This window comes from Taurulus bubalis (genome assembly GCF_910589615.1).
Source record: "Taurulus bubalis genome assembly, chromosome: 10".
NCBI classification, from domain to species: Eukaryota; Metazoa; Chordata; class Actinopteri; order Perciformes; family Cottidae; genus Taurulus; species Taurulus bubalis.
Window position 1 is genome coordinate 28,813,969 of NC_136598.1, and position 23,406 is coordinate 28,837,374.

The 23,406-nt window shown below is 45.1% G+C and overlaps 2 protein-coding genes across 4 annotated transcripts; one reads left to right on the forward strand and one right to left on the reverse strand.

Annotated features, from left to right (window-relative positions):
• Positions 1–215: 215 nt before the first annotated feature.
• spint2 (serine peptidase inhibitor, Kunitz type, 2) lies at positions 216–13,020 on the reverse strand. 3 transcript variants are annotated; one of them, XM_079225381.1, is made up of 9 exons: positions 12,481–13,020; positions 9,751–9,807; positions 9,650–9,673; positions 3,344–3,505; positions 2,809–2,871; positions 2,540–2,707; positions 2,369–2,413; positions 2,059–2,167; positions 216–1,095 (listed from the first exon to the last, which is right to left on the reverse strand). In XM_079225381.1, exons 1-9 carry the CDS (start codon positions 12,902–12,904, stop codon positions 1,005–1,007), a joined length of 1,143 nt encoding a protein of 380 aa, XP_079081507.1. In that variant the 5' UTR covers positions 12,905–13,020; the 3' UTR covers positions 216–1,004. The 3 variants fall into 3 exon arrangements, with proteins under 3 accessions (XP_079081507.1, XP_079081508.1, XP_079081509.1); XM_079225382.1 differs by lacking the exon at positions 9,650–9,673; XM_079225383.1 differs by lacking the exons at positions 9,650–9,673; positions 9,751–9,807; positions 12,481–13,020 and adding an exon at positions 3,893–4,317.
• Positions 13,021–14,774: 1,754 nt separating this feature from the next.
• On the forward strand, positions 14,775–22,395 carry LOC306742587 (protein phosphatase 1 regulatory subunit 14A-like; the record flags this gene model as incomplete). The annotated part of the gene is made up of 4 exons (XM_079224978.1): positions 14,775–14,924; positions 18,949–19,029; positions 19,120–19,152; positions 22,258–22,395. The coding sequence occupies 4 exons, from the start codon at positions 14,775–14,777 to the stop codon at positions 22,393–22,395; spliced, it is 402 nt and encodes a 133-aa protein (XP_079081104.1).
• Between the last annotated feature and the right edge of the window lie 1,011 nt (positions 22,396–23,406).

Below are 23,406 nucleotides of genomic sequence, written 5' to 3' on the forward strand. Positions count from 1 at the left end.
ATTGACTGTTCAGGATTAGGATTTGTTCAGGATCTTGAACAGAACATATTAAACAATCATGAATGTACATCCGGTGAGTTCCTTTCTGGGGCTCAATAACGTCAAACATGATCTTTTATGTACGTGATATGTTTTTCATTCGAGCACATATAGCCTCGATAGACACTAACTGTATGATCGGTGAATGTTTCTGGGAATGTACATTTGAACGTTGATCAGATCGACGAGGTGTTAATAAAGTTTTATTGAGGCAGTTGAGTACAGTTTAAAGGCAGGAACAGAAATATAATTATTATATCTTATTGAATCATTGATAAATCACAAAGAATATTAAACCCAGGCTGGTTTCTTATGCCAACAGATACACTATTATTATTATGAAAACACACAACTGTCACAAACTGCTGCTGATTTACAGATAAAATAAATTCTGTTTCCTGTCAGTTGACATCAAAACAATGTATTTCTCAACAATAAAATGATTGACTATTACTATCTATTTTTTTTCTTCTCAATAGTAAAACAGATGGGTGCATTTACTTCTGATATGAAACTAATATTTGCATGTAACAGTACTCCGAACGTTACCTGACAAGATAAACTCATGTGTAATAATAAAAACACACTTTTTTAATAGTTTAACCTATAAAATATAGAAACAAAGTGAAGCCTTCATATTGCTGATTTTGTATAAAAAAACACAAGTCATTTATGATAATTAAAAGAATACAGACATTATATAAACACACAAAATGATTGGAGGGTTTACTTAATAAATTACTCTAAATGAAGGTTTATTGTAATTTAAATCATTTAATTTTCTGTTTCCTAATTTATTGTTGAATTAATGTTCACAATACAGAAGTAAAGTTTAAAAACTAGAAACCAACCAATATCAAGAGTTCTGAAGTTTTCTATTAATAATCCAGATAATAGAAGCTTTAAGATCAAACCAGGACTTGTAAAATAATGCTACAGAACTGGCTCGGCTCCGGACCCTCTCCTCAGGCCGTGTCCGATTTGGGGCTCTCTGGGACAGCCAGAGACTCCAGAGAGGACTGCTCATCTGGTTCTGGAAGCAACTCCTCTTTATCACTGCAGGAAGAGACAAATATCATCATTATACATCAGTCAGTCAGTCAGTCAGTAAATCAGTCATTACATCAATCAGTCATTACATCAGTCATTACATCAATCAATACATAAATAATCCCCTCCTCCAGCAGAGAGACCCTTTGATTGAGGGAACAAGGAGACCTTCAACACAAACTTTCCTGAAGTCTGTCATGTGATCCAGATTACAGCCACAGGGGGCGCTGATGCATTAACCAGCTCATAAGCCGCAGATAGAGTTTAACATCAGCAGGGGGCAGCACTGAGGAGGGTATTGGGACCCAATCAGTCTGAAGACCTTTTATCCTACTGTAAGAGCCACAAGTGTGTTTTTTGGTTAATTGATATTTCAAGAGTGTTTATAATTTAATATTCAGAATTATGCTCAGTGTAGGAACTATAGGTAAGATGAACTGAAAGATGTTTATAGTAATGACTGACGCTCGAGCCAGGTGATTTAATGACGTCATGACGGCAGCAGGTGTGAGGAAGAGCTGCATTAGGATGAGAGCAGATAGTTATTTTACCGTGTGACCTTTTATTAGTTTTTGTGTATTTTGTGAGTGTTTTTTGCTGCTCAAAATAAAACCGAAGAAAAGGAAATGAACGGTCTCCTGTCATTCGCGTGAGAAGAGGAACTCAATGTGTCTGCAGCTCTTTAGCGGCTTAATGAAAACAACGCCGACGGAACGCCGCTACACCTACTGATACAGTCCGATCACTTGATGGACCACGTGAGCAAGGACACGCTCAGGTAGTCTGGCTCGTTATCAGCTGGTGGACCGTGGTCGATGGTTCTGACGGCACGGCTCAGCCAGTGCGCCCTTCCTCTTTTGCTCTCCACAAGGATCACAAACGGAAACCAGGGAAACCAGAAACGTGTCCCGTTTCCATCCAATTCATTAAATTCATGTGCAGAATCTGTTCATAGAGATTAAATGCTACCTGATGGAAGATGGACGGCGGGACCGACTGTGGCGTCTCAGAGTGATGACGACGAGCGTCACCAGCAGCAGAGCAGAGATGGCTGCCAGAGCGACGAAGAGGAAGACAGCTGGACGAGAGACAAGAAGAAGATTGTGTGGACGGGTATTAATATCTTACCCACGGGTATCATTATAGACGGGTATTAATATCTTACCCACGGGTATCATTATAGACGGGTATTAATATCTTACCCACGGGTATCATTATAGACGGGTATTAATATCTTAACAAACTGAAGGACTAAAAATCCTGCAGAGTAAAAACTGACCTGCAGTCCAACGCTCACGAACTTTTCCATGATGTTCAAAGGAACCTGGAGGAAGAACACGTACACATTATTACACACACACACACACACACACACACACACACACAGTAAATCCTGTATGTATATAGATATACATACAGATAAACATTTAGATACCGGTTGAGTCTTTACCGTCTCGTCTGCAGCGGTTCAAACACTCGTCCTTGGTGCTGTAGCGGTTCTGGTTTCCACGACAACCGCCATAAAGGAATGACTGACATGTGGCGGTGTTGGGGTCGTAGTAGAACATGGGGAAGGCCGCCCGGCAGGGTCCGGGGTCAGAGGTCGCCATGCAGTCATCTGCAGACAGACACATCGTTTACAGGTTTCATTTACCATCAGAAGTCAGGATCTAAATACTTGTTGATTATCCATTTGTGTTGAGATGTATGTAGTTGTACCTTTGTATTCTGTTGAAACTTCATCATCAGCGAAAACCTTCTTGGCGGAGGAAAGCACTCTGACTGCAGGAGAGGAGGCAACTTATTAAATGTAATGTATTGTGTAAAGCCACAGACAGGTGAGTTAGTGACCTGTACAGGTCCAGACAGGTGTGTTAATGACCTGTACAGGTCCAGACAGGTGTGTTAATGAACTGTACAGGTCCAGACAGGTGTGTTAATGACCTGTACAGGTCCAGACAGGTGTGTTAATGACCTGTACAGGTCCAGACAGGTGTGTTAATGACCTGTACAGGTCCAGACAGGTATGTTAATGACCTGTACAGGTCCAGACAGGTGAGTTAATGACCTGTACAGGTCCAGACAGGTGAGTTAGTGACCTGTACAAGTCCAGACAGGTGAGTTAGTGACCTGTACAGGTCCAGACAGGTGAGTTAGTGACCTGTACAGGTCCAGACAGGTGTGTTAGTGACCTGTACAGGTCCAGACAGGTGTGTTAGTGACCTGTACAGGTCCAGACAGGTGTGTTGCTCACCTGTACATGTTGCCATGCAGCTCTCCTTGCTGGCGTAGTTGTTCTTGTTTCCCCTGCAGCCTCCGTAGATGAATGATTGACAGCTACCTGTCTTACTGTTGTAGTACCAGTGCTCAAACGCCGCTCTGCAGGGACCCACCTGAGGCTCCGCCCCGCAGTGCTCTGACAGGACAAACCACACAAAATGGTATTTTTACCTTTTCATTTTTCATCTCTATAGCTCTGTTTATCTTTCACTGACACACCTGTTTCCATAAAGGTATGTTTATTAATTAAACTATGTTTGGGTGTCTCCTTAACTGGACATTTATTAATTCAAGAGAAAGCAGAGCTAAGCTGTTGGTTTGGTTAAGAAATGTCTTTAACTCCTGTTTTGTGTTCAAGAGGACAAAATAAACGGAATCTGCCTTCACTGATGAGAAGTTCACCAGACAGACGTTGTGACGGCTCCCCTGCCTGTCTGTCTGCTTACCTGTCTGTCTGTTTGTTTGTTTGTCTGCCTGTCTGTCTGTCCCTCTGCTTCCTGCAGGACGGCGTGATGAGACGCACCTGGGCCCGGTTCTCCTGGGGGAATAAAGCTCCGCCTCTGGGCCGGCCAAGGGGCTCTCGATAGCGACCGCAGGCTCTCCGTTGTCGCCAGCTCTCGTGCGCACCCAAATAAAGCCTTTTTGACAATTGTCATTGTTTTTGCTCGGACCGCTGCGTCTTCAGTGTACTTTGTTGCGGCGCCTGAGCCGGGCCGTGACATGTGGGGGCTCGTCCGGGATCTTTTGTTCCGTGTGATCTGATTTTGAATTAGTTTGAAGCGGCGCTCCCCTGTCAGGTACAGCGGCGTTACTCCTTTGAGTTTCCTCATTTTTTGTTTTTTGTTTTGGTAGTGCTGTGGGGACCGCGGCTAGGGCGTCTCGTCTCGGGAGCACTTCCATGGTGCAGGGCAGTCGCCAGTTGCTGGTTGCTTTCCCTCGCCACTGGGCTCCAGTGCATAAATACCCGCCGCCATTAACCACATGAAGACTAGGGTTGAGTTTATTGTTTTAGTTAGTGGGTGGGGAGGTAGTCAGCTAGAGGGGCGCGCTGCTGATACGTCATTGGCTGTGGACTACACACCGGTAGCTTTCATTCATTTATTTATTTATTTTTCTCCCGTTGATGGTTTCGGACACACTTGGCTATGGAGAGTGTTGACCACTTCGTGGCTTCTCCTTCGGAGAAGAATTTGGATCTCTGCACGAAGGAGCAACTGCTGAAAATAGCAGAATATTATGGCATTGACGTGGGTGATAAACGGTTGAAGGACAGAGTTAAGGCCGTTTTGAGGTTGGGGTTGGAGGAAAGAAAAGTGTTAACGGAAGGTGCATCAGCTGTGCTCCAGGAGGACGTAAGTGCTCCGCCCCTCGCCACATCTAGCTTAACCTTTTCCCAACAAAAGGAATTATTGTTGTTGCAGCTGGACCATGATAGATTTAAAGTGCAGGCACAGTTGGAGAAGGAGGTGGCTGTGGCGAAGATGCACCAACAAATGGAAAACGCAAAGTTGGAGGTGGAGCAGGCTAGGCTAGACTTGATTAAAGAGGGGAAGCTGGCTGCTGCTGGGCCAAGGGGGAAGTTGTCTCCCTCAGAACAGCCTGGGGATGACTTTGACATCTTAGGCAACTTAAGGCTCGTGCCAAGGTTTTCTGGAAAAAATCCTGAGTTGTTTTTTTCTTTGTTTGAGCGTGTGGCTGAATTACGTAAGTGGCCGGATTCAGCGCGCACGCTAATGCTACAGTGCGTGCTGACTGGGAGGGCACAGGAGGCATACTCCTCATTGACAGATGCGGCCAGTCAGCAATATTCTTTGGTGAAAGGGGCGGTGTTAAAGGCATATGAATTGGTTCCTGAGGCCTACCGGCAGCGGTTCAGGAACATGGAAAAGGAAGAAGGTCAGAGTCATCTGGAGTTTGCATGGAATCTGACTGTCCAGTTCACTCGTTGGTGCGCTGCGTCAGAGGTGGGGGATTTTAAGCAGTTATGTGACCTTATGGTCCTGGAGCAGTTTAAAAGGTCTGTTCCCTCACGTGTGGCTGTGTACATCAGTGAACACAAAATAACAGATGCTGTTGCGGCCGCAGCGCTTGCTGACGATTATGTGCTTATGCACCGAGACGGGTTTGGGGAACCCGGGGCTAGAGGTAGCGGTAACCTCCGCCAGGCGGGGAACACGTGTAATTATTGTCGTGAACAAGGCCACTGGAAAGTGGACTGTCCGCTGTTGAGGGTCCAGCCAAAAAACACTGCTTCCCAGTTCCGCCCCAAAGGCATAGGGTTAGCCGCACCCGTTTGTCAGATTGTCGCTCCTGCCGGTCCTCACGTGCGGGTAGAGGACTCGGGTATGGTGGGTTTGGAGCCCTACCTGCCGTTTAAGGTGTGGTGTCCATGGTGGGAAGTGAGGTGGCGGTGCCAGTAACGATATTGAGGGACACAGGGGCGTTTGACTCGTTTATTCTCGCTGGAGTTCTTCCCTTTTCCGTTGCATCGAAAACCGGAGATTTTGCTCCGGTTCGGGGGATGGATCTGAATGTGCTGTTGGTTCCATTGCACAGAGTAAACCTCCAATGTGAGTTATTCCAGGGTGAGGCTGCGCTAGCTGTGCGTCCGGCTTTTCCAATCCAGGGAGTTGCTGTCATCCTGGGTAACGATTTGGGGGGTGCACGAGTCTGGGCAGATGTGCCTCCACCAGTGTTGGCCCCTGCGCCACTGAAGTCAGAACCAGGCGTAGAGGGCCAGGATTGTCCTGAGGGGTTCGCGGCCTGTGTAGTGACTCGGGCGATGGTGGCTGCGAGACCGGGGTCTCAGACGGATGGGGAAAAGGTTACAGGTAAATTCTTACTGCCTCTGTCTGACTTTCCTGTATCTATATCCCGCAGTGACCTAGTGGCGGAGCAGCAGGCTGACCCCTCTCTGGAGAGGCTGTTTCGTCAGGTTCGCTCTAAAGCGGAAGTGCTAGCCGGTACGGGGGTTACTTCATTAAGGATTCGGTCTTGGTGAGGAAGTGGGTGCGGCACGGGGAGAGTTGTGTCGGGGAGCCGGTGTTTCAAATAGTTTTGCCGGTTGCACTCCGGGAGTCGGTGTTGAAAGTGGCTCATGATGAGTCGGGGCACTATGGTTTGAGGAAGACATATGACCGGGTTCTGAGGCACTTCTTCTGGCCTCTTATTAAAAAAGATGTCTCCCGGTTTATTAAAACATGCCATATTTGCCAGTTGACTGGCAAACCGAACCAAACGTTAAAACCTGTGCCGCTGTGCCCTATTCCACCAGTCAGCCAACCGTTTGAGCATTTGATAATTCTTTGTGTGGGTCCTTTGCCTCGTGCCAAATCGGGTGCTGTCTATCTTCTGACCGATATGTGCCAGAGTACCCGCTATCCGGCGGCGTACCCTTTGCGTACCATCACTACTAGGTCAGTGGTAAAGGCACTTTCCCAGTTCATCTCAGTGTTTGGCATTCCGAAGGTCGTCCAGTCAGATCAAGGGACTAACTTCTCATCCCGTATGTTTGCACAGGTGTTGAAGCAGCTCCGTGTCCAGCACAACCAGGCCTCTGCTTATCATGCGCAGAGTCAGGGGGCATTGGAGCGCTTTCATCAAACATTGAAGTCCCTCCTACGCGCTTACTGCATGGAGTTAGGTAGAGACTGGGAGGAGGGTTTACCTTGGTTGATGCTGGCAGCAAGAGAGGTGACACAGGAGAGCACTGGGTTTAGCCCGAATGAGCTGGTGTTTGCTCACACTGTCAGGGGTCCCTTGGCTGCCCTATCCCGCAACTGGAAAGAGACTGAGCCTCCTAAGAATTTGGTTGACTACGTCAATAGTTTTAGACGTAGGCTTTACACTGCTGGAGAACTAGCTCGGAAGAATCTGGGGGTAGCTCAAGTCAAGATGAAGCACTTGTATGACCGTCGCGTCTTTAGGCCTGGTGACCAAGTACTTGCCTTGCTTCCTATAGTGAGCTCACCGTTTCAGGCGAAGTTCACAGGTCAACTTACGGTTCTGAAGCAAACCTCTGACCAGAACTACATTATTTCCACTCCGGCACGCAGGAAAGCCACTCAGCTTTGTCACGTGAATTTGCTAAAGCCATATTACGGTCGTGTGTCCGGTCCGACGGGTGCTGAAGCTCGGCCCCCTCCGGAGGACGTGCGCCCAACATGTTCAGTTGGCAGGGTCTCTGTGGTTTATGCCCCTCAGCCCGAGGCGGATGGGGTAGAAGATGGGTTGCCTGATCTGGATCCGGCGGTGCTGCAAGGCCGTTTAAAGAACTCTGAGTCGTTGGATAGATTGCCTGTGCTGCTGGGGCATTTAGCGGCGTCGCAGCAGGCAGATCTAGCCGAGGTCCTAAGAGCTTTTTCTCAGTTGTTTGGTGATGCTCCTACTCAGACGCACCTCATCGAACACGATATAGACGTTGGAGATGCGCAGCCGGTTAGGCAGAGGTTCTATCGGGTTAACCCTGAGAAACGTAAACACCTGGATGTTGAACTTAAGTACATGTTGGAGTGCGGGATTGCTGAGCCCTCGGCTTCAAGTTGGGCATCCCCCTGCATTATGGTCCCTAAACCTGACAACACTCCCCGGTTTTGTACCGATTTTCGGAAGGTGAACGCAGTGACTAAGCCTGATTCTTTTCCGCTCCCACGGATGGAGGATTGTATTGACCAAGTAGGCCTTGCCAAATTTGTTAGCAAGTTTGACTTGCTAAAGGGGTATTGGCAGGTTCCGTTGTCCGAGCTCGCGAGATTTCGGCGTTTATAACGCCGAGCGGATTATACTCCTATAGGGTCATGCCATTCGGCTTGCGTAATGCCCCAGCAACGTTTCAGAGGCTTATGACGCAAGTTCTGGGAGATTTGGAGGGGTGTACGGTCTACCTAGATGATGTGGTGGTCTTTTCGGATACGTGGCCTTCTCATTTAGAGCGCGTCCGAACGCTGTTCGAACGCCTGGCGGAGGCACGTCTAACCATCAACCTCGCCAAGTGTGAGTTCGCAAGGGCGACGGTGACGTACTTGGGGCGGGTGGTCGGCCAGGGAACGGTTTCTGTGGTGCAGGAGAAAGTCCACGCGGTGGAACGTTATCCGGCACCCGCCACAAAGAAGGAGCTGATGCGTTTCCTGGGTCTGGTTGGGTACTACCGGGCGTTCTGCAGGAACTTCTCTGAGGTGGTAGCGCCACTCACTGATTTGCTGAAGGGGAAAACCCTGTTTGTCTGGTCCCCCGCCTGCCACCAGGCTTTTGAGAGAGTTAAGGCTTTGCTATGTAGTGCCCCGGTTTTGACAGCCCCGCAGTTTGACCGTCCCTTTTCCCTTCAGGTGGATGCTAGTCACGTGGGCGCGGGAGCTGTCCTTCTGCAGGCTGGCGATCTGGGTGCTGTTAAGCCAGTGAGTTACTTTTCGAAGAAGTTCAATTCGTATCAGCTGAATTATTACACAATAGAAAAAGAGGCGCTGGCATTGGTTTGGGCGCTAAAACATTTTGATGTTTACATCGCTTCGGGGGTGGTGCCTGTGGTGGTCTACACCGACCATAACCCCTTGACATTTCTAAACTCCTTGCAGTGTCCTAATCAGAGGTTGATGAGGTGGTCACTGTTGTTACAGTCATATTGGCTAGATGTTCGGCACATCAAGGGCACGGACAATGTGGTTGCGGACCCGTTGTCCAGGGCTCCCTAGTGGGGTGAACTTAGTTATTAGTTTCCTCTGGGCTTTGTTTAGGCTCAGTTGTTTTTTTTTTAGGCTGGGATTCCCGTCAGGACCCAGCTCTTATGGGGGAGGGTGTGACGGCTCCCCTGCCTGTCTGTCTGCTTACCTGTCTGTCTGTTTGTCTGCCTGTCTGTCTGCTTACCTGTCTGTCTGCTTACCTGTCTGTCTGTTTGTCTGTCTGTCCCTCTGCTTCCTGCAGGACGGCGTGATGAGACGCACCTGGGCCCGGTGCTCCTGGGGGAATAAAGCTCCGCCTCTGGGCCGGCCAAGGGGCTCTCGATAGCGACCGCAGGCTCTCCGTTGTCGCCAGCTCTCGTGCGCACCCAAATAAAGCCTTTTTGACAATTGTCATTGTTTTTGCTCGGACCGCTGCGTCTTCAGTGTACTTTGTTGCGGCGCCTGAGCCAGGCCGTGACAGACGTTAACCCCGAGTCATGAGCTTCACTGGGACTCATTCAGGCAGAGATCTGCTGCTGTAATAACCTCAGTGATGGACACACAGGGAACATACACCCAAATAATTAATTAAATCATCTTCATGTGAGACAACAGTTCAAACATACCGGCCAAGTCAGCAGCAGACATTTCTGTGGGAGAGAAGAAAAAGTGACTGAATCATACACGTCCAACAACACAACCCAAACAACCCAACAACACACGTTACCTTTCTCCTGAGCAGGGGCCAACTCTGTTGCAGCAGGTTCAACATCCTGAGACACTTCTAGAACGACAGAATCATGAAGGAGGTTAATCAGTACTGCAGTTATTACTACAGTTATTACTACCAGGACTACAGTTATTACTACCAGCAGTACAGTTATTACTACCAGGACTACAGTTATTACTACCAGCAGTACAGTTATTACTACAGTTATTACTACCAGGACTACAGTATTTACTACCAGGACTACAGTTATTATGTATTACAGTTATTACTACAGTTATTACTACCAGCACTACAGTTATTACTACCAGGACTACAGTTATTATGTATTACAGTTATTACTACAGTTATTACTACCAGCACTACAGTTATTACCACCAGCACTAGTGTTATTATGTATTACAGTTATTACTACCAGGACTACAGCTATTACCTCCAGGACAACAGTTATTACAACCAGTACTACAGTTATTACTATCAGCACTAGTGTTATTATGTACTACAGTTATGTACTACAGTTATTATGTACTACAGCTAGTACATACTACAGCTAGTACGTACTACAGTAATTACTACCAGGACTACAGTTATTGCTACCAGTGGTATAGTTATTGCTACCAGAACGACAGTTATTGCTACCAGCAGTATAGTTATTGCTACCATGACTACAGTTATTGCTACCAGCAGTATAGTTATTGCTAACAGCAGTATAATTATTGCTACCAGGACTACAGTTATTGCTACCAGCAGTATAGTTATTGCTACCAGGACTACAGTTATTGCTACCAGCAGTATAGTTATTGCTACCAGGATGACAGTTATTACTACCAGCATTACAGTTACTATGTATTACAGTTATTACTACAGTTATTACTACCAGGAATACAGTCATTACATTACATTTAGCTGATGTTTTTATCCAAAGCATGAAGAACTGAACTTAAATGTTACGAACTTTACTAAACAGAGAACATATAACAAGTACTATAAGTGATCACATGTCATTATGTTGGATCTGCAGGGAGGCAGGAACCAGCTGGTTCTGGGTAATGAGTCAGGAACCAGCTGGTTCTCGGTACTAGGTGAGGAGTCAGGAACCAGCTGGTTCTGGGTACAGGGTGAGGAGGTCCCCGTAGTCCACCAGGTTTATACCTGAGATCAAACTACCCTGAACCTCCCCTTTACCCAATAAGACCAGGGAGTGGTGATTGAGTTGGTCACTCCCAGTTGGTTTCAAATTCCTTCTAACTTCTATTGTTGCAACACACACAGTAGTGTGTGTGTGTGTGTGTGTGTGTGTGTGTGTGTGTGTGTGTGTGTGTGTGTGTGTGTGTGTGTGTGTGTGTGTGTGTGTGTTGATCAATTCAGTCGGGAAACGGCCAGACAGAAAGATGGCGGGTGAGGAATCTGTGACAAAAAGAGTCGTCAGTAAAGGTGTGTTCAGGTGTTTGTTTTCAGGATCAGAGTTGGCAGAACCGGTTAGACCACAGAAACCTGACACCACAACAGACTCACACCTTGGACCAACTGAAGAGAGGGACAAAGAGAACCCATCAACACACTGATCCAAATTTAACAAGTTACTTTACTAGAAATCAATTATCTGATGATATGGTTTCTCTGGATGGCACCTCTCTGGCATTCAGCACCACATAAAGAATCTCAGAGTTATCTTTGACCAGGACCTGTCCTTTAACTAACGCCCACGTAAAACAAATCTCAAGGACCGCCTTTTTTCACCTACGGAACATTTAAACAATCAGACACATCTTGTCTCAAAGCAATGCAGAAAAGCGGATTCACGCATTTGTTACTTCTAGACTGGATTACTGTAACTCCTTATTATCAGGCTGCTCCGGTATGTCCCTTGGGTCTCTCCAGTTGATCCAGAATGCTGCAGCTCGTGTACTAACGAGGACGCAGGAGAGAGATCACATTACTCTATATTACCCGACTAGAGAGCTCATAGTACCATATTACCCCACTAGAGAGCTCATAGTACCATATTACCCCACTAGAGAGCTCATAGTACCATATTACCCGACTAGAGAGCTCATAGTACCATATTACCCCACTAGAGAGCTCATAGTACCATATTACCCCACTAGAGAGCTCATAGTACCATATTACCCGACTAGAGAGCTCATAGTACCATATTACCCCACTAGAGAGCTCATAGTACCATATTACCCCGCAATAAACTGCCATGAAATGTTCATATTATTTGTCATCTTTTAACTTCCTGATCCTAACTAATAAATATTCTTCTGTTTTCATGCTCTCAGAGGAAGTGGAGCGACCGGTCAGACCTGAAGCCCTGAACAGAGAACAGAGACCTGCATTCCTCAGTGATGACTTGCGCTCACATGACAGGTGAGTTTGTTGATGTCAGAGGAGGAAACAAGCCCACTGTTGTATCATCAAGTTATGTATTAGCTTTAATCATAACACACTTAATATTAACTTTTCTTCACTTGAGTATATCAATATAATTTAATTAGAGATATTGATTAACTTGCTGCAGACCACATAGTCCTCAGAGACCACATCTAAAGGGTCTTAAAGAATTAAGAAGAATCAATAATCAATATTAGATAATCAATATTAAGATAATCAATATTAGATAATCGATAATCCCCCTGATCAGATATATTGATTCTCTTACCGTTCTTGGCTCAAAGAATCGAGATGATCAATAATCGATATTAACATAATCAATGATTCTCTTACGGCTCTGGGTCCCGTTGCTCCGCGGCTCCCAGGAGCTCATCAGCGGGACGATACGCCTCTTCTCCCCGGCCTCCCGCGGCTCTGCGCCGGCCTCCCTCTGGCCCTTCCTGCGGTAAACCCTGGACCGGGTCGCGGGCTCGAGGACGCACACGTCCCGGTCCCCGACCACGCAGGTGACCAGCAGGCACTGCGGCGGGCCGTCCGGCGGGAGCTGCACCAGGGCCAGGTCGCAGTCCGGCCTGGCGCAGCACTTGGCCCGGCAGCTCTCCGGGTCCGGAACCTGCGAGACCCGCTCCAGGCTCAGCCCCATGGAGGCGTTCATGACGGCCAGACCCTGTTTCGGGTCCACGGACTGGTCCCAGTCACAGCCCAGAGCCAGACCGGTACCCAGCAGGACCCAGACCAGCAGACTCCAGCGGCCCATTGTCTTCTGATCCGTTAAGGTTCGGGTCTCTGTGGTTCGGGTCTCTGTGGTTCAGGTCTCTGTGGTTCGGGTCTCTGTGGTTCAGGTCTCTGTGGTTCGGGTCGCGCGCACTTCCTCGTTTGGAGCGTTTTGGTGTCGCAGATACTTTTACCTGCGACAGGTGAGGTCTTGTAGCCACGCCCACCGGCCACGTCACCTCACGTCTCATGTTTCAAACATTCATTTAACTATTCATAAAAATAAAAAAAATAAAAATACAAAAGTAGTGTTTCTTTAATGATTCAATTATATTGTTTCTAATTACATTATATGTATAATAATAAAGTTCATTCATAAATATAATAATAATACACTTTAAGGCTCAGTCTATTTTCTTCCAATATGATATTTAATAATGTTGTCTTGATGAATATAATACGGGAAATATTCAATAAAGTTTGATTCATGAAGCTTTAGGATTAAAGCTTGTATTCTGTAGAGAAAATACATATTTATTCTCATTGTTTGAAAAACAATAAAATGTCAAAGTAGTATCACATACAAGTGATTACAGTTTCCTTTATTGCACATAATAATGTGATGTAAAATAATGTTCTGGTTTCTGAGAGAACTCAAAGAATATCATGAGAATAATATAATAAACAACTAAGATACAGACCCTCTGCCCAGGTTGTGCTGTCCCCATGAATCCCCTCTAGATCTTAAGTCCATCACATGTACAATTCCCTATGAACATCCACCAAACATATATGAACATAAATGTACAACATACAATTATAACACCACAGTTGTTGTGAGTCCGTTCTCATGTTGAGTTGCATTGTAAGTCTCTGTGGATAAAAGAGTCAGCTAAATGAAATAGATTGAGGACTTTTACAAGACACTAATGCAGGCGAGGAAAGGAAGCAAGGAAGATGAGAAAAGGAAGGTCTCACACTCTCTCACTCACACACACACACACACACACACACACACACACACACACACACACACACACACACACACACACACACACACACACACACACACACACACACACACACACACACACACACACACACACACACACACACGAATAAATGCCTAAACCCCCACAGCCCCTGAAGGCAGCGCGGCCGCGCCCCGCCCTGCTGCTCCTCTGTTGATGTGCACGCGCAGCGGCGACGGGACTTCAAAGCTTCCGATTCATCTCCTAGTTCATGATGACCTGAAGCCTCAGAGCAGAGACTACTCAACAAGGGTTGTATTGTTATAGTTATTATTGTTATAGTCATTATTGTTATAGTCATTAGTAGTACTCGTGGTAGTAGTATCAGTAGTACCTACTAGTAGTATTTCTTACTGCAATTCTTACAGATTTCTTTATAATTCATTTGATTCAATAAGGTGAATATTTTACCCTCTGAATACTTGATCCAGGTCTGGGTGTTAGTCTGGGTCCAGGTCTCACCGGGTCCAGGTCTGGGTGTTAGTCCGGGTCCAGGTCTCACCGGGTCCAGGTCTGGGTGTTAGTCCGGGTCCAGGTCTCACCGGGTCCAGGTCTGGGTGTTAGTCCGGGTCCAGGTCTGCTGGTTAGTCCGGGTCCAGGTCTGGGTGTTAGTCCGGGTCCAGGTGTTAGTCCCGGTCCAGGTCCGGGTGTTAGTCCGGGTCCAGGTCTGGGTGCTAGTCCGGGTCCTGGTCTGCTGGTTAGTACGGGTCCAGGTCTGGGTGTTAGTCCGGGTCCAGGTGTTAGTCCGGGTCCAGGTCCTGGTGTTAGTCCAGGTCCAGGTGTTAGTCCGGGTCCAGGTCTGCTGGTTAGTCCGGGTCCAGGTCCGGGTGTTAGTCCGGGTCCAGGTCCAGGTGTTAGTCCGGGTCTAGGTCTGAGGTCCTGATGGCGGCCCACCGGGTGAACAGGGTGAGCAGTAACCATAGTAACCTTAGGAACCGGGTCACTGTGCAGTACAACCGGAAGGAGCTGCAGAGACGACTGGACGTGGAGAAGTGGATCGACTGTGGACTGGACCATCTGTACAGGGGCCGGGTGAGTACTGCATAACTACTGCTACAAGTACTTCTACAAGTACTTCTACAAGTACTACTGCTACAAGTACTGCTACAAGTACTGCTACAAACACTACTGCAGTACTACTGCAAACACTACAAGTATTACTGCAAAAATGCTGTCCGTTCACTGGAAGACTGTTGGGGGTTTGACCTTCTCTTTTTTCCTGCGTCCTCCATAACCGTGACCCTGACGCGCCTCAGTCCTCCATAACCCTGACCCTGACGCGCCTCAGTCCTCCATAACCGTGACCCTGACGCGCCTCAGTCCTCCATAACCCTGACCCTGACGCGCCTCAGTCCTCCATAACCGTGACCCTGACGCGCCTCAGTCCTCCATAACCCTGACCCTGACGCGCCTCAGTCCTCCATAACCCTGACGCGCCTCAGTCCTCCATAACCCTGACCCTGACGCGCCTCAGTCCTCCATAACCGTGACCCTGACGCGCCTCAGTCCTCCATAACCCTGACCCTGACGCGCCTCAGTCCTCCATAACCGTGACCCTGACGCGCCTCAGTCCTCCATAACCGTGACCCTGACGCGCCTCAGTCCTCCATAACCCTGACCCTGATGCGCCTCAGTCCTCCATAACCGTGACCCTGATGCGCCTCAGTCCTCCATAATCCTGACCCTGATCCGACATAGTCCTCTGTAACCCTGACCCTCCTTCATCACTAAGTCACAACTACACACTACAACACAAACCTTCCTGTACCACAGTAACAACAAGACCACTGAGGGGTCTTAGGGATGGGGGTCCGTATAGAGGATCTCTATAGTGATGACACTCTGCTCTATATCTCTATACTGACGACACTCTGCTCTATATATCTATACAGTTGACACTGCTCTATATCTCTATACTGACGACACTCTGCTCTATTTCTCTATACTGACGACACTCTGGTCTATATCTCTATACTGATAACACTCTGCTCTACATCTCTATAGTGATGACACTCTGCTCTATATCTCTATACTGCTGTCACTGCTCTATATCTCTATACTGATAACACTCTGCTCTATATCTCTATACTGATAACACTCTGCTCTATATCTCTATACTGATGACACTCTGCTCTATATCTCTATACTGCTGACACTGCTCTATATCTCTATACTGACGACACTCTGGTCTATATATCTAAACTGATAACACTCTGCGCTATATCTCTATACTGACGACACTCTGCTCTGTATCTCTATAGTGATGACACTGCTATATCTCTATACTGACACTCTGCTCTGTATCTCTATACTGACGACACTCTGGTCTATATCTCTATACTGATAACACTCTGCTCTACATCTCTATAGTGATGACACTCTGCTCTACATCTCTATGCTGCTGACACTCTGCTCTATATCTCTATACTGACGACACTCTGCTCTATATGTCTATACTGTTGACACTGCTCTATATATCTCTATACTGATGACACTCTGCTCTATATCTCTAAACTGATAACACTCTGCTCTAAATCTCTATACTGATAACACTCTGCTCTATATCTCTATATTGATGACACTCTGCTCTATATGTCTATACTGTTGACACTGCTCTATATATCTCTATACTGATGACACTCTGCTCTATATCTCTAAACTGATAACACTCTGCTCTAAATCTCTATACTGATAAGACTCTGCTCTATATCTCTATATTGATGACACTCTGCTCTATATCTCTATACTGCTGACACTCTGCTCTATATCTCTATACTGATGACACTATGCTCTATATCTCTATACTGCTGATACTGCTCTATATCTCTATACTGATAACAATCTGCTCTACATCTCTATAGTGATGACACTCTGCTCTATATCTCTATACTGCTGAAACTCTGCTCTATATCTATATACTGATAACACTCTGCTCTATATGTCTATACTGATGACACTCTGCTCTGTATCTCTATAGTGATGACACTGCTATATATCTATACAGTTGACACTGCTCTATATGTCTATACTGTTGACACTGCTCTATATCTCTATACTGATGACACTGCTCTGTATCTCTATAGTGATGACACTGCTATATCTCTATACTGACACTCTGCTCTGTATCTCTATACTGACGACACTCTGGTCTATATCTCTATACTGATAGCACTCTGCTCTACATCTCTATAGTGATGACACTCTGCTCTACATCTCTATGCTGCTGACACTCTGCTCTATATCTCTATACTGACGACACTCTGCTCTATATGTCTATACTGTTGACACTGCTCTATATATCTCTATAGTGATGACACTGCTCTATATCGCTATACTGACAACACTCTGCTCTATATCTCTATAGTGATGACACTGCTATATATCTCTATAGTGATGGCACTCTGCTCTATATCGCTACGCTGATCACACTTCCCTCTATATCTCTATACTGATGACTCTTTGCTCTGTCTCTACTGATGACACTCTGCTCTATATCACTACATATAAATATGTATAAATATAAACGGATTCACTTGGTTTGAAAACATGAGTCAAGAAAAGTAAAAAAGCAGTAGAGAGGTTGTTTCTGGTGAGATCAGGGCCACAGTTAGCTGTCTGTAGGTTCTGGGTCTTTCATTGAAATGATGTGTCCTTGCAACTACATTATGTGCTCATAAACTATTGAATCCAAAAATATTCAGCCTCCTGGAGTCTCTTTAACATGCTGAGCAATATATATAAATATATATATTACATACGTCAATAATTCCTCCCTGGAGCTGCAGACTATTTTGACGCGTGAGAGGCGGTAAAAGCTACATTAGAGGGGAGATTGATGACCCTTCCCCACACTCACATGACAGATTTAAAAGGGGAAGAGATTATTTAGTGTATGTGTGTGTGGTGATAAATAGATAATCAGATCTGCTCCTTTGGCTCATTTCCTGTCAGAGACTGACACACACAAACACACACACACACACACACACACACACACACACACACACACACACACACACACACACACACACACACAAAAGAGAAACTGTCAGACAGACTAATTGTCACATCAGTGAAGAGGTCAGAGGTCAGGTCACCATGACAACAGAGAGGATGACTTGCGTTAAACCCAGGGAAGAAGAACAATGTTTGTGATAATGTGTTGGACAGGGTGGTAGGTCTATATTTACACACTTTACATCATGGTACTTTTAAGTTGTACATAATAATAATAATACTCCTCCATGAATCGCCACCTTAACGCGGTGGAGGAGTTTGAGGTGCTCAGTGATCCTAGAGCCATGTTGTCCGGGGCATCAGCCCCTGGTCGGGTCTCCCAAGGCCAACAGGCCCTCAGGGGAGAGCCCAGACTGCTGTTTTCTGCTTATTCACCGAAAAGCAGTTGGGAGTGTCTGGTCTTCTTGGAGTCGGTGGGAGGGTCTCGGGATGGCCTTTTTACTATTTGCAGATGATGTGGTCCTGCTGACCTACTAATTACCTTCAAGGGGGTTTCTAAATGTTTCTTTAACACACCAAAATGTATTTTAACATAATTGGAGCATTATATAACATTAGCTTAACACAATTTGTTTTTATTTACAGCATAATTTCATCATGTAATGAAATTCTTGAAATATTATATTAACTATAATGTAATTATTATTTTAAACATTCATTTAATACATCATTCTAATTATGTTAACCTTATTCTAACAATATATAACAACATTTCACAACATTTTTACTTTATTATTTTATGTGACACTGTATGAACATTATTTTAAGTATATAAGATAAACATTATTTATATTATATTCATTGAACATTATATAATATTTAAATATTATATAACACTATATTATCATTATTTGAAAATCATTTGAAAATGTTATCACAAAAAATTCTAACATACTTAAATATTATTTTAACATTACATAATATTAAATACACACAATGATATTAACATTATTTGAACAATATTTTAATACATCATTATTTGAACATTATTTTATGATATTATTTTAACATGATATAATATTAAACAATGTGTCCTCAGGAAGAGGAGATGCCAGAAGAGGTGAACATTGACGAACTGCTGGACTTCAGGACAGACGAGGAGCGAACTCAGAGACTACAGGTAAATATATATATATAAAAATAAATATGTATATCCATCCTTCTGTCTGTCCTGTTGGTGTCTTATGTGTCTTTCTATCTGTCTTTTCAGGACCTCTTTCTCTCCTGTCACAACAATACAGAGGTGAGAACCATAAAGAAGCTGCTTTAAGGGAAGTATATAGGGAACACGAACGTAGACACGGGAAAGGGAATGAAATGAGTGACTCATTGTTCCGAGTACATTCATGTTTCCCAGAGGCTGAACCCTTCTGACCCGGAGTAGTTGCAGAAGCCCCCCATCTTACTTTGAGGTCCTAGTGTTAGGGTTAGAACAATTAAACCTCTTCTTAAGAAGCCCACTCTGGATCCAGAGGTGTTGGCTAACTACAGACCTATCTCTAACCTTCCCTTCCTCTCTAAGATACTGGAGAAGGTAGTCGCAAACCAGCTGTGTGACTTTTTACATAACAATAGTTTATTTGAGAAGTTTCAGTCAGGATTTAGAAAGCATCATAGCACAGAGACACTAGTGACAATTACTAATGACCTTCTATTTGCATCAGATAGGGGACTTGTCTCTGTTCTGGTCTTGTTAGACCTTAGTGCTGATAAAGGACTTGTCTCTGTTCTGGTCTTGTTAGACCTTAGTGCTGATAAAGGACTTGTCTCTGTACTGGTCTTGTTAGACCTTAGTGCTGATAAAGGACTTGTCTCTGTACTGGTCTTGTTAGACCTTAGTGCTGATAAAGGACTTGTCTCTGTTCTGGTCTTGTTAGACCTTAGTGCTGATAAAGGACTTGTCTCTGTACTGGTCTTGCTAGACCTTAGTGCAGCATTCAACACCATTGACCATGACATCTTATTACAGAGACTAGACCAGTCGATTGGTATTAAAGGTACAGCACTAAGCTGGTTTAAGTTGTATTTATCAGATGGATCTCAGTTTGTATTTGTAAACGATGAAGCCTTGATGACCACGGAACATCTTGTCTCAAAGTAATGCAGAAAAGCTTCTAGACTGGATTACTGTAACTCCGTATTATCAGGCTGCTCCGGTAAGTCTCTTGGATCTCTCCAGTTGATCCAGAATGCTGCAGCTTGTGTACTAACGAGGACACGGAAGAGAGATCACATTACTCCTGTACTAGTTACTCTCCACTGGCTTCCTGTAAGAGAATCATATTTAAAATCTTTCTCCTTACCTACAAAGCCTTAACTGGTGATGCATCATCATATCTTAAGGAGCTCGTAGTACCAAATTACCCCACTAGAGAGCTTATAGTACCATATTACCCCACTAGAGAGTTCATAGTACCATATTACCCCACTAAAGAGCTTATTGTACCATATTACCCCACTAGAGAGCTCATAGTACCATATTACCCCACTAGAGAGCTTATAGTACCATATTACCCCACTAGAGAGCTCATAGTACCATATTACCCCACTAGAGAGCTTATAGTACCATATTACCCCACTAGAGAGCTCATAGTACCATATTACCCCACTAGAGAGCTCATAGTACCATATTACCCCACTAGAGAGCTTATAGTACCATATTACCCCACTAGAGAGCTTATAGTAACATATTACCCCACTAGAGTTCATAGTACCATATTACTCCACTAGAGAGTTCATAGTACCATATTACCCCACTATAGAGCTCATAGTACCATATTACCCCACTAGAGTTCATAGTACCATATTACCCCACTAGAGAGTTTATAGTACCATATTACCCCACTAGAGAGCTTATAGTACCATATTACCCCACTAGAGAGCTCATAGTACCTTATTACCCCACTAGAGAGCTGCCCTCACTGAATGCAGGGATATTTGTGGTTCCTAGAGTCTTAAAAAGTAGGATGGTAGCAGAGCTTTCAGTTATCGGGCTCCTCTTCTGTCGAACCAGCTTCCACTTTCAGTCCGCGGGGCAGACACAATCACCTCATTTAAGAGTAGACTTAAGACTTTCCTCTTTGATAGCGCTTATAGTTAGAGCTGACTCCGTCAGGAGAGGGAGAGTCAGACAACTCGCCTCGCGATTCAGGAGGGCAACTCACCCCGTGATTCAGTCAGAGATTCCCTCACACCAAAAGCGAAGAGACTTTTCCTAGCTGAACAGTTAATTTCTGCCATCCACCATAGCAGAAATAACAACTATTTCTGCTTTACATGTTGTGGCAGTCCCACAAACATCAGACATCCCCAGTTCTTCCAGTATGAATTCCTCCAGACTCAGGTCTATGTCAGTGTTACACCTCAGGTTGAAGTGAGTGCTGCTTAATGTGTTTTCGTATTTACTTACTGATAAGGTAATCAGTAGAAAAGTTACATTTACATACTTGAATCTTTTTCAATTGCACTTTTTGTTTAATTTATTTTGACTTTGTGGGTAAAGCTGCTCCTCAAGACATTGTTTCCATAGTGCAGCGTTGGTTGTAATAGATTCAGTGAGTGAGTATTCTAAGTTGAGTCTTTTTTTAAACTATTTCTCAGTAGTTGGACTATTTCATGTTTGTGCATGAAAGCTGTTGAGTCTGTTAAAACTGACTTGTTACTGAATTGTTATGTATGTTGTATTACCTTGTGTCCTTAAGATGCACTTTTTTTGTTTTTTATTGACTGTAAAAGGGAATATTTCTAACTAGTTTTTTGTGTTGGCACACTGTGATATTCTGTTCAAACTGCACCATCTTTTTATTAAGTACATTTGAGAAGTTGAAGCTTTTCCTCGATTTGGGCCTTGGTTTGTCATTCAGGGGTGATGGTGGCCCACAGCCAGACCAGTTGAGAACCACTCCGGTAGGCTAAGCCTTCTTCTGTGAGTTGATCAGTCCATCTTGTAGGGGGCGCTAAGCCTTCTTCTGCGAGTTGATCAGTCCATCCTGTAGGGGGCGCTAAGCCTTCTTCTGCGAGTTGATCAGTCCATCCTGTAGGGGGCGCTAAGCCTTCTTCTGCGAGTTGATCAGTCCATCCTGTAGGAGGCGCTAAGCCTTCTTCTGCGAGTTGATCAGTCCATCTTGTAGGGGGCGCTAAGCCTTCTTCTGCGAGTTGATCAGTCCATCCTGTAGGGGGCGCTAAGCCTTCTTCTGTGAGGTGATCAGTCCATCCTTTAGGGGGCGCTAAGCCTTCTTCTGTGAGGTGATCATTCCATCCTGTAGGGGGTGCTAACTCTTCCTCTGAGGTGATCAGTCCATCCTGGAGGAGGTGCTAACTCTTCCTCTGTGGTCTTCCTCTCCATCAGGTCTTCATCTGTGAGCTGCTGGTGAAACTTAACGGTCTACAGAAGCAGGAGGATCTGCACAACGACGGCATCGACCTCCCTCAGCTCCACATCTACCCCACCCGCCCCGGATCAGCTGACAGGAAGGTGCTGCACTAGAAACCAAGCGCACCCAGTCTGATCCTGACCTCCAGCCCCACCCTCTGCAAACCGTTTCTCAGCATCGACAGACGACCAGGAGGCCCTGGACCTGAAAACAAACTCACCTGAGTTCCTCCGACCAGACTACACAGAGACTGAAGTCCATCTTCAAATGTTTCTGTTTGCCTCATTAAACGATTAGGATTTCTACTCTTCAGTGTTGTCTGAAGTCCTTCATGGTTCTCACGGTTCTGCCTGTTTGTTGTGTCAGAGAGTGTGACGACACTCAGTTATACTCAATGTAACCAGGGCCATGTTCACACCTGGTTCAGTTTGGACACCTTTAACATGACCCATGTGGTTCTGGACTATAGACACCTGGTTCAGTTTGGACACCTTTAACAGGACCCATGTGGTTCTGGACTGTAGACACCTGGTTCAGTTTGGACACCTTTAACAGGACCCATGTTGTTCTGGACCACAGAGACCTGGTTCAGTTTGGACACCTTTAACGAACCCATGTTGTTCTGGACTGTAGACACCTGGTTCAGTTTGGACACCTTTAACAGGACCCATGTGGTTCTGGACTGTAGACACCTGGTTCAGTTTGGACACCTTTAACAGGACCCATGTTGTTCTGGACCACAGAGACCTGGTTCAGTTTGGACACCTTTAACAGGACCCATGTTGTTCTGGACTGTAGACACCTGGTTCAGTTTGGACACCTTTAACAGGACCCATGTGGTTCTGGACTGTAGACACCTGGTTCAGTTGAACTGCTTTTCTTGAATTCCCTTTAATTATTATGATCTCTAGTCTCAAAACGAAACAACTAACCTAAAAGTTTAAGAATACCAAACACTTCAGTGCTTTTGGCCCATTTGTGATATTTATTAAATTAATTTGAATAAAAATATGGAAAAACATTTGAAAATGTCAAAGATCAATCAAACTATATTTTATAATTATGACAGAATAAACTAAGAAACAAATCAATTGGTATTTATTAATAGAAACACAGATTAAATA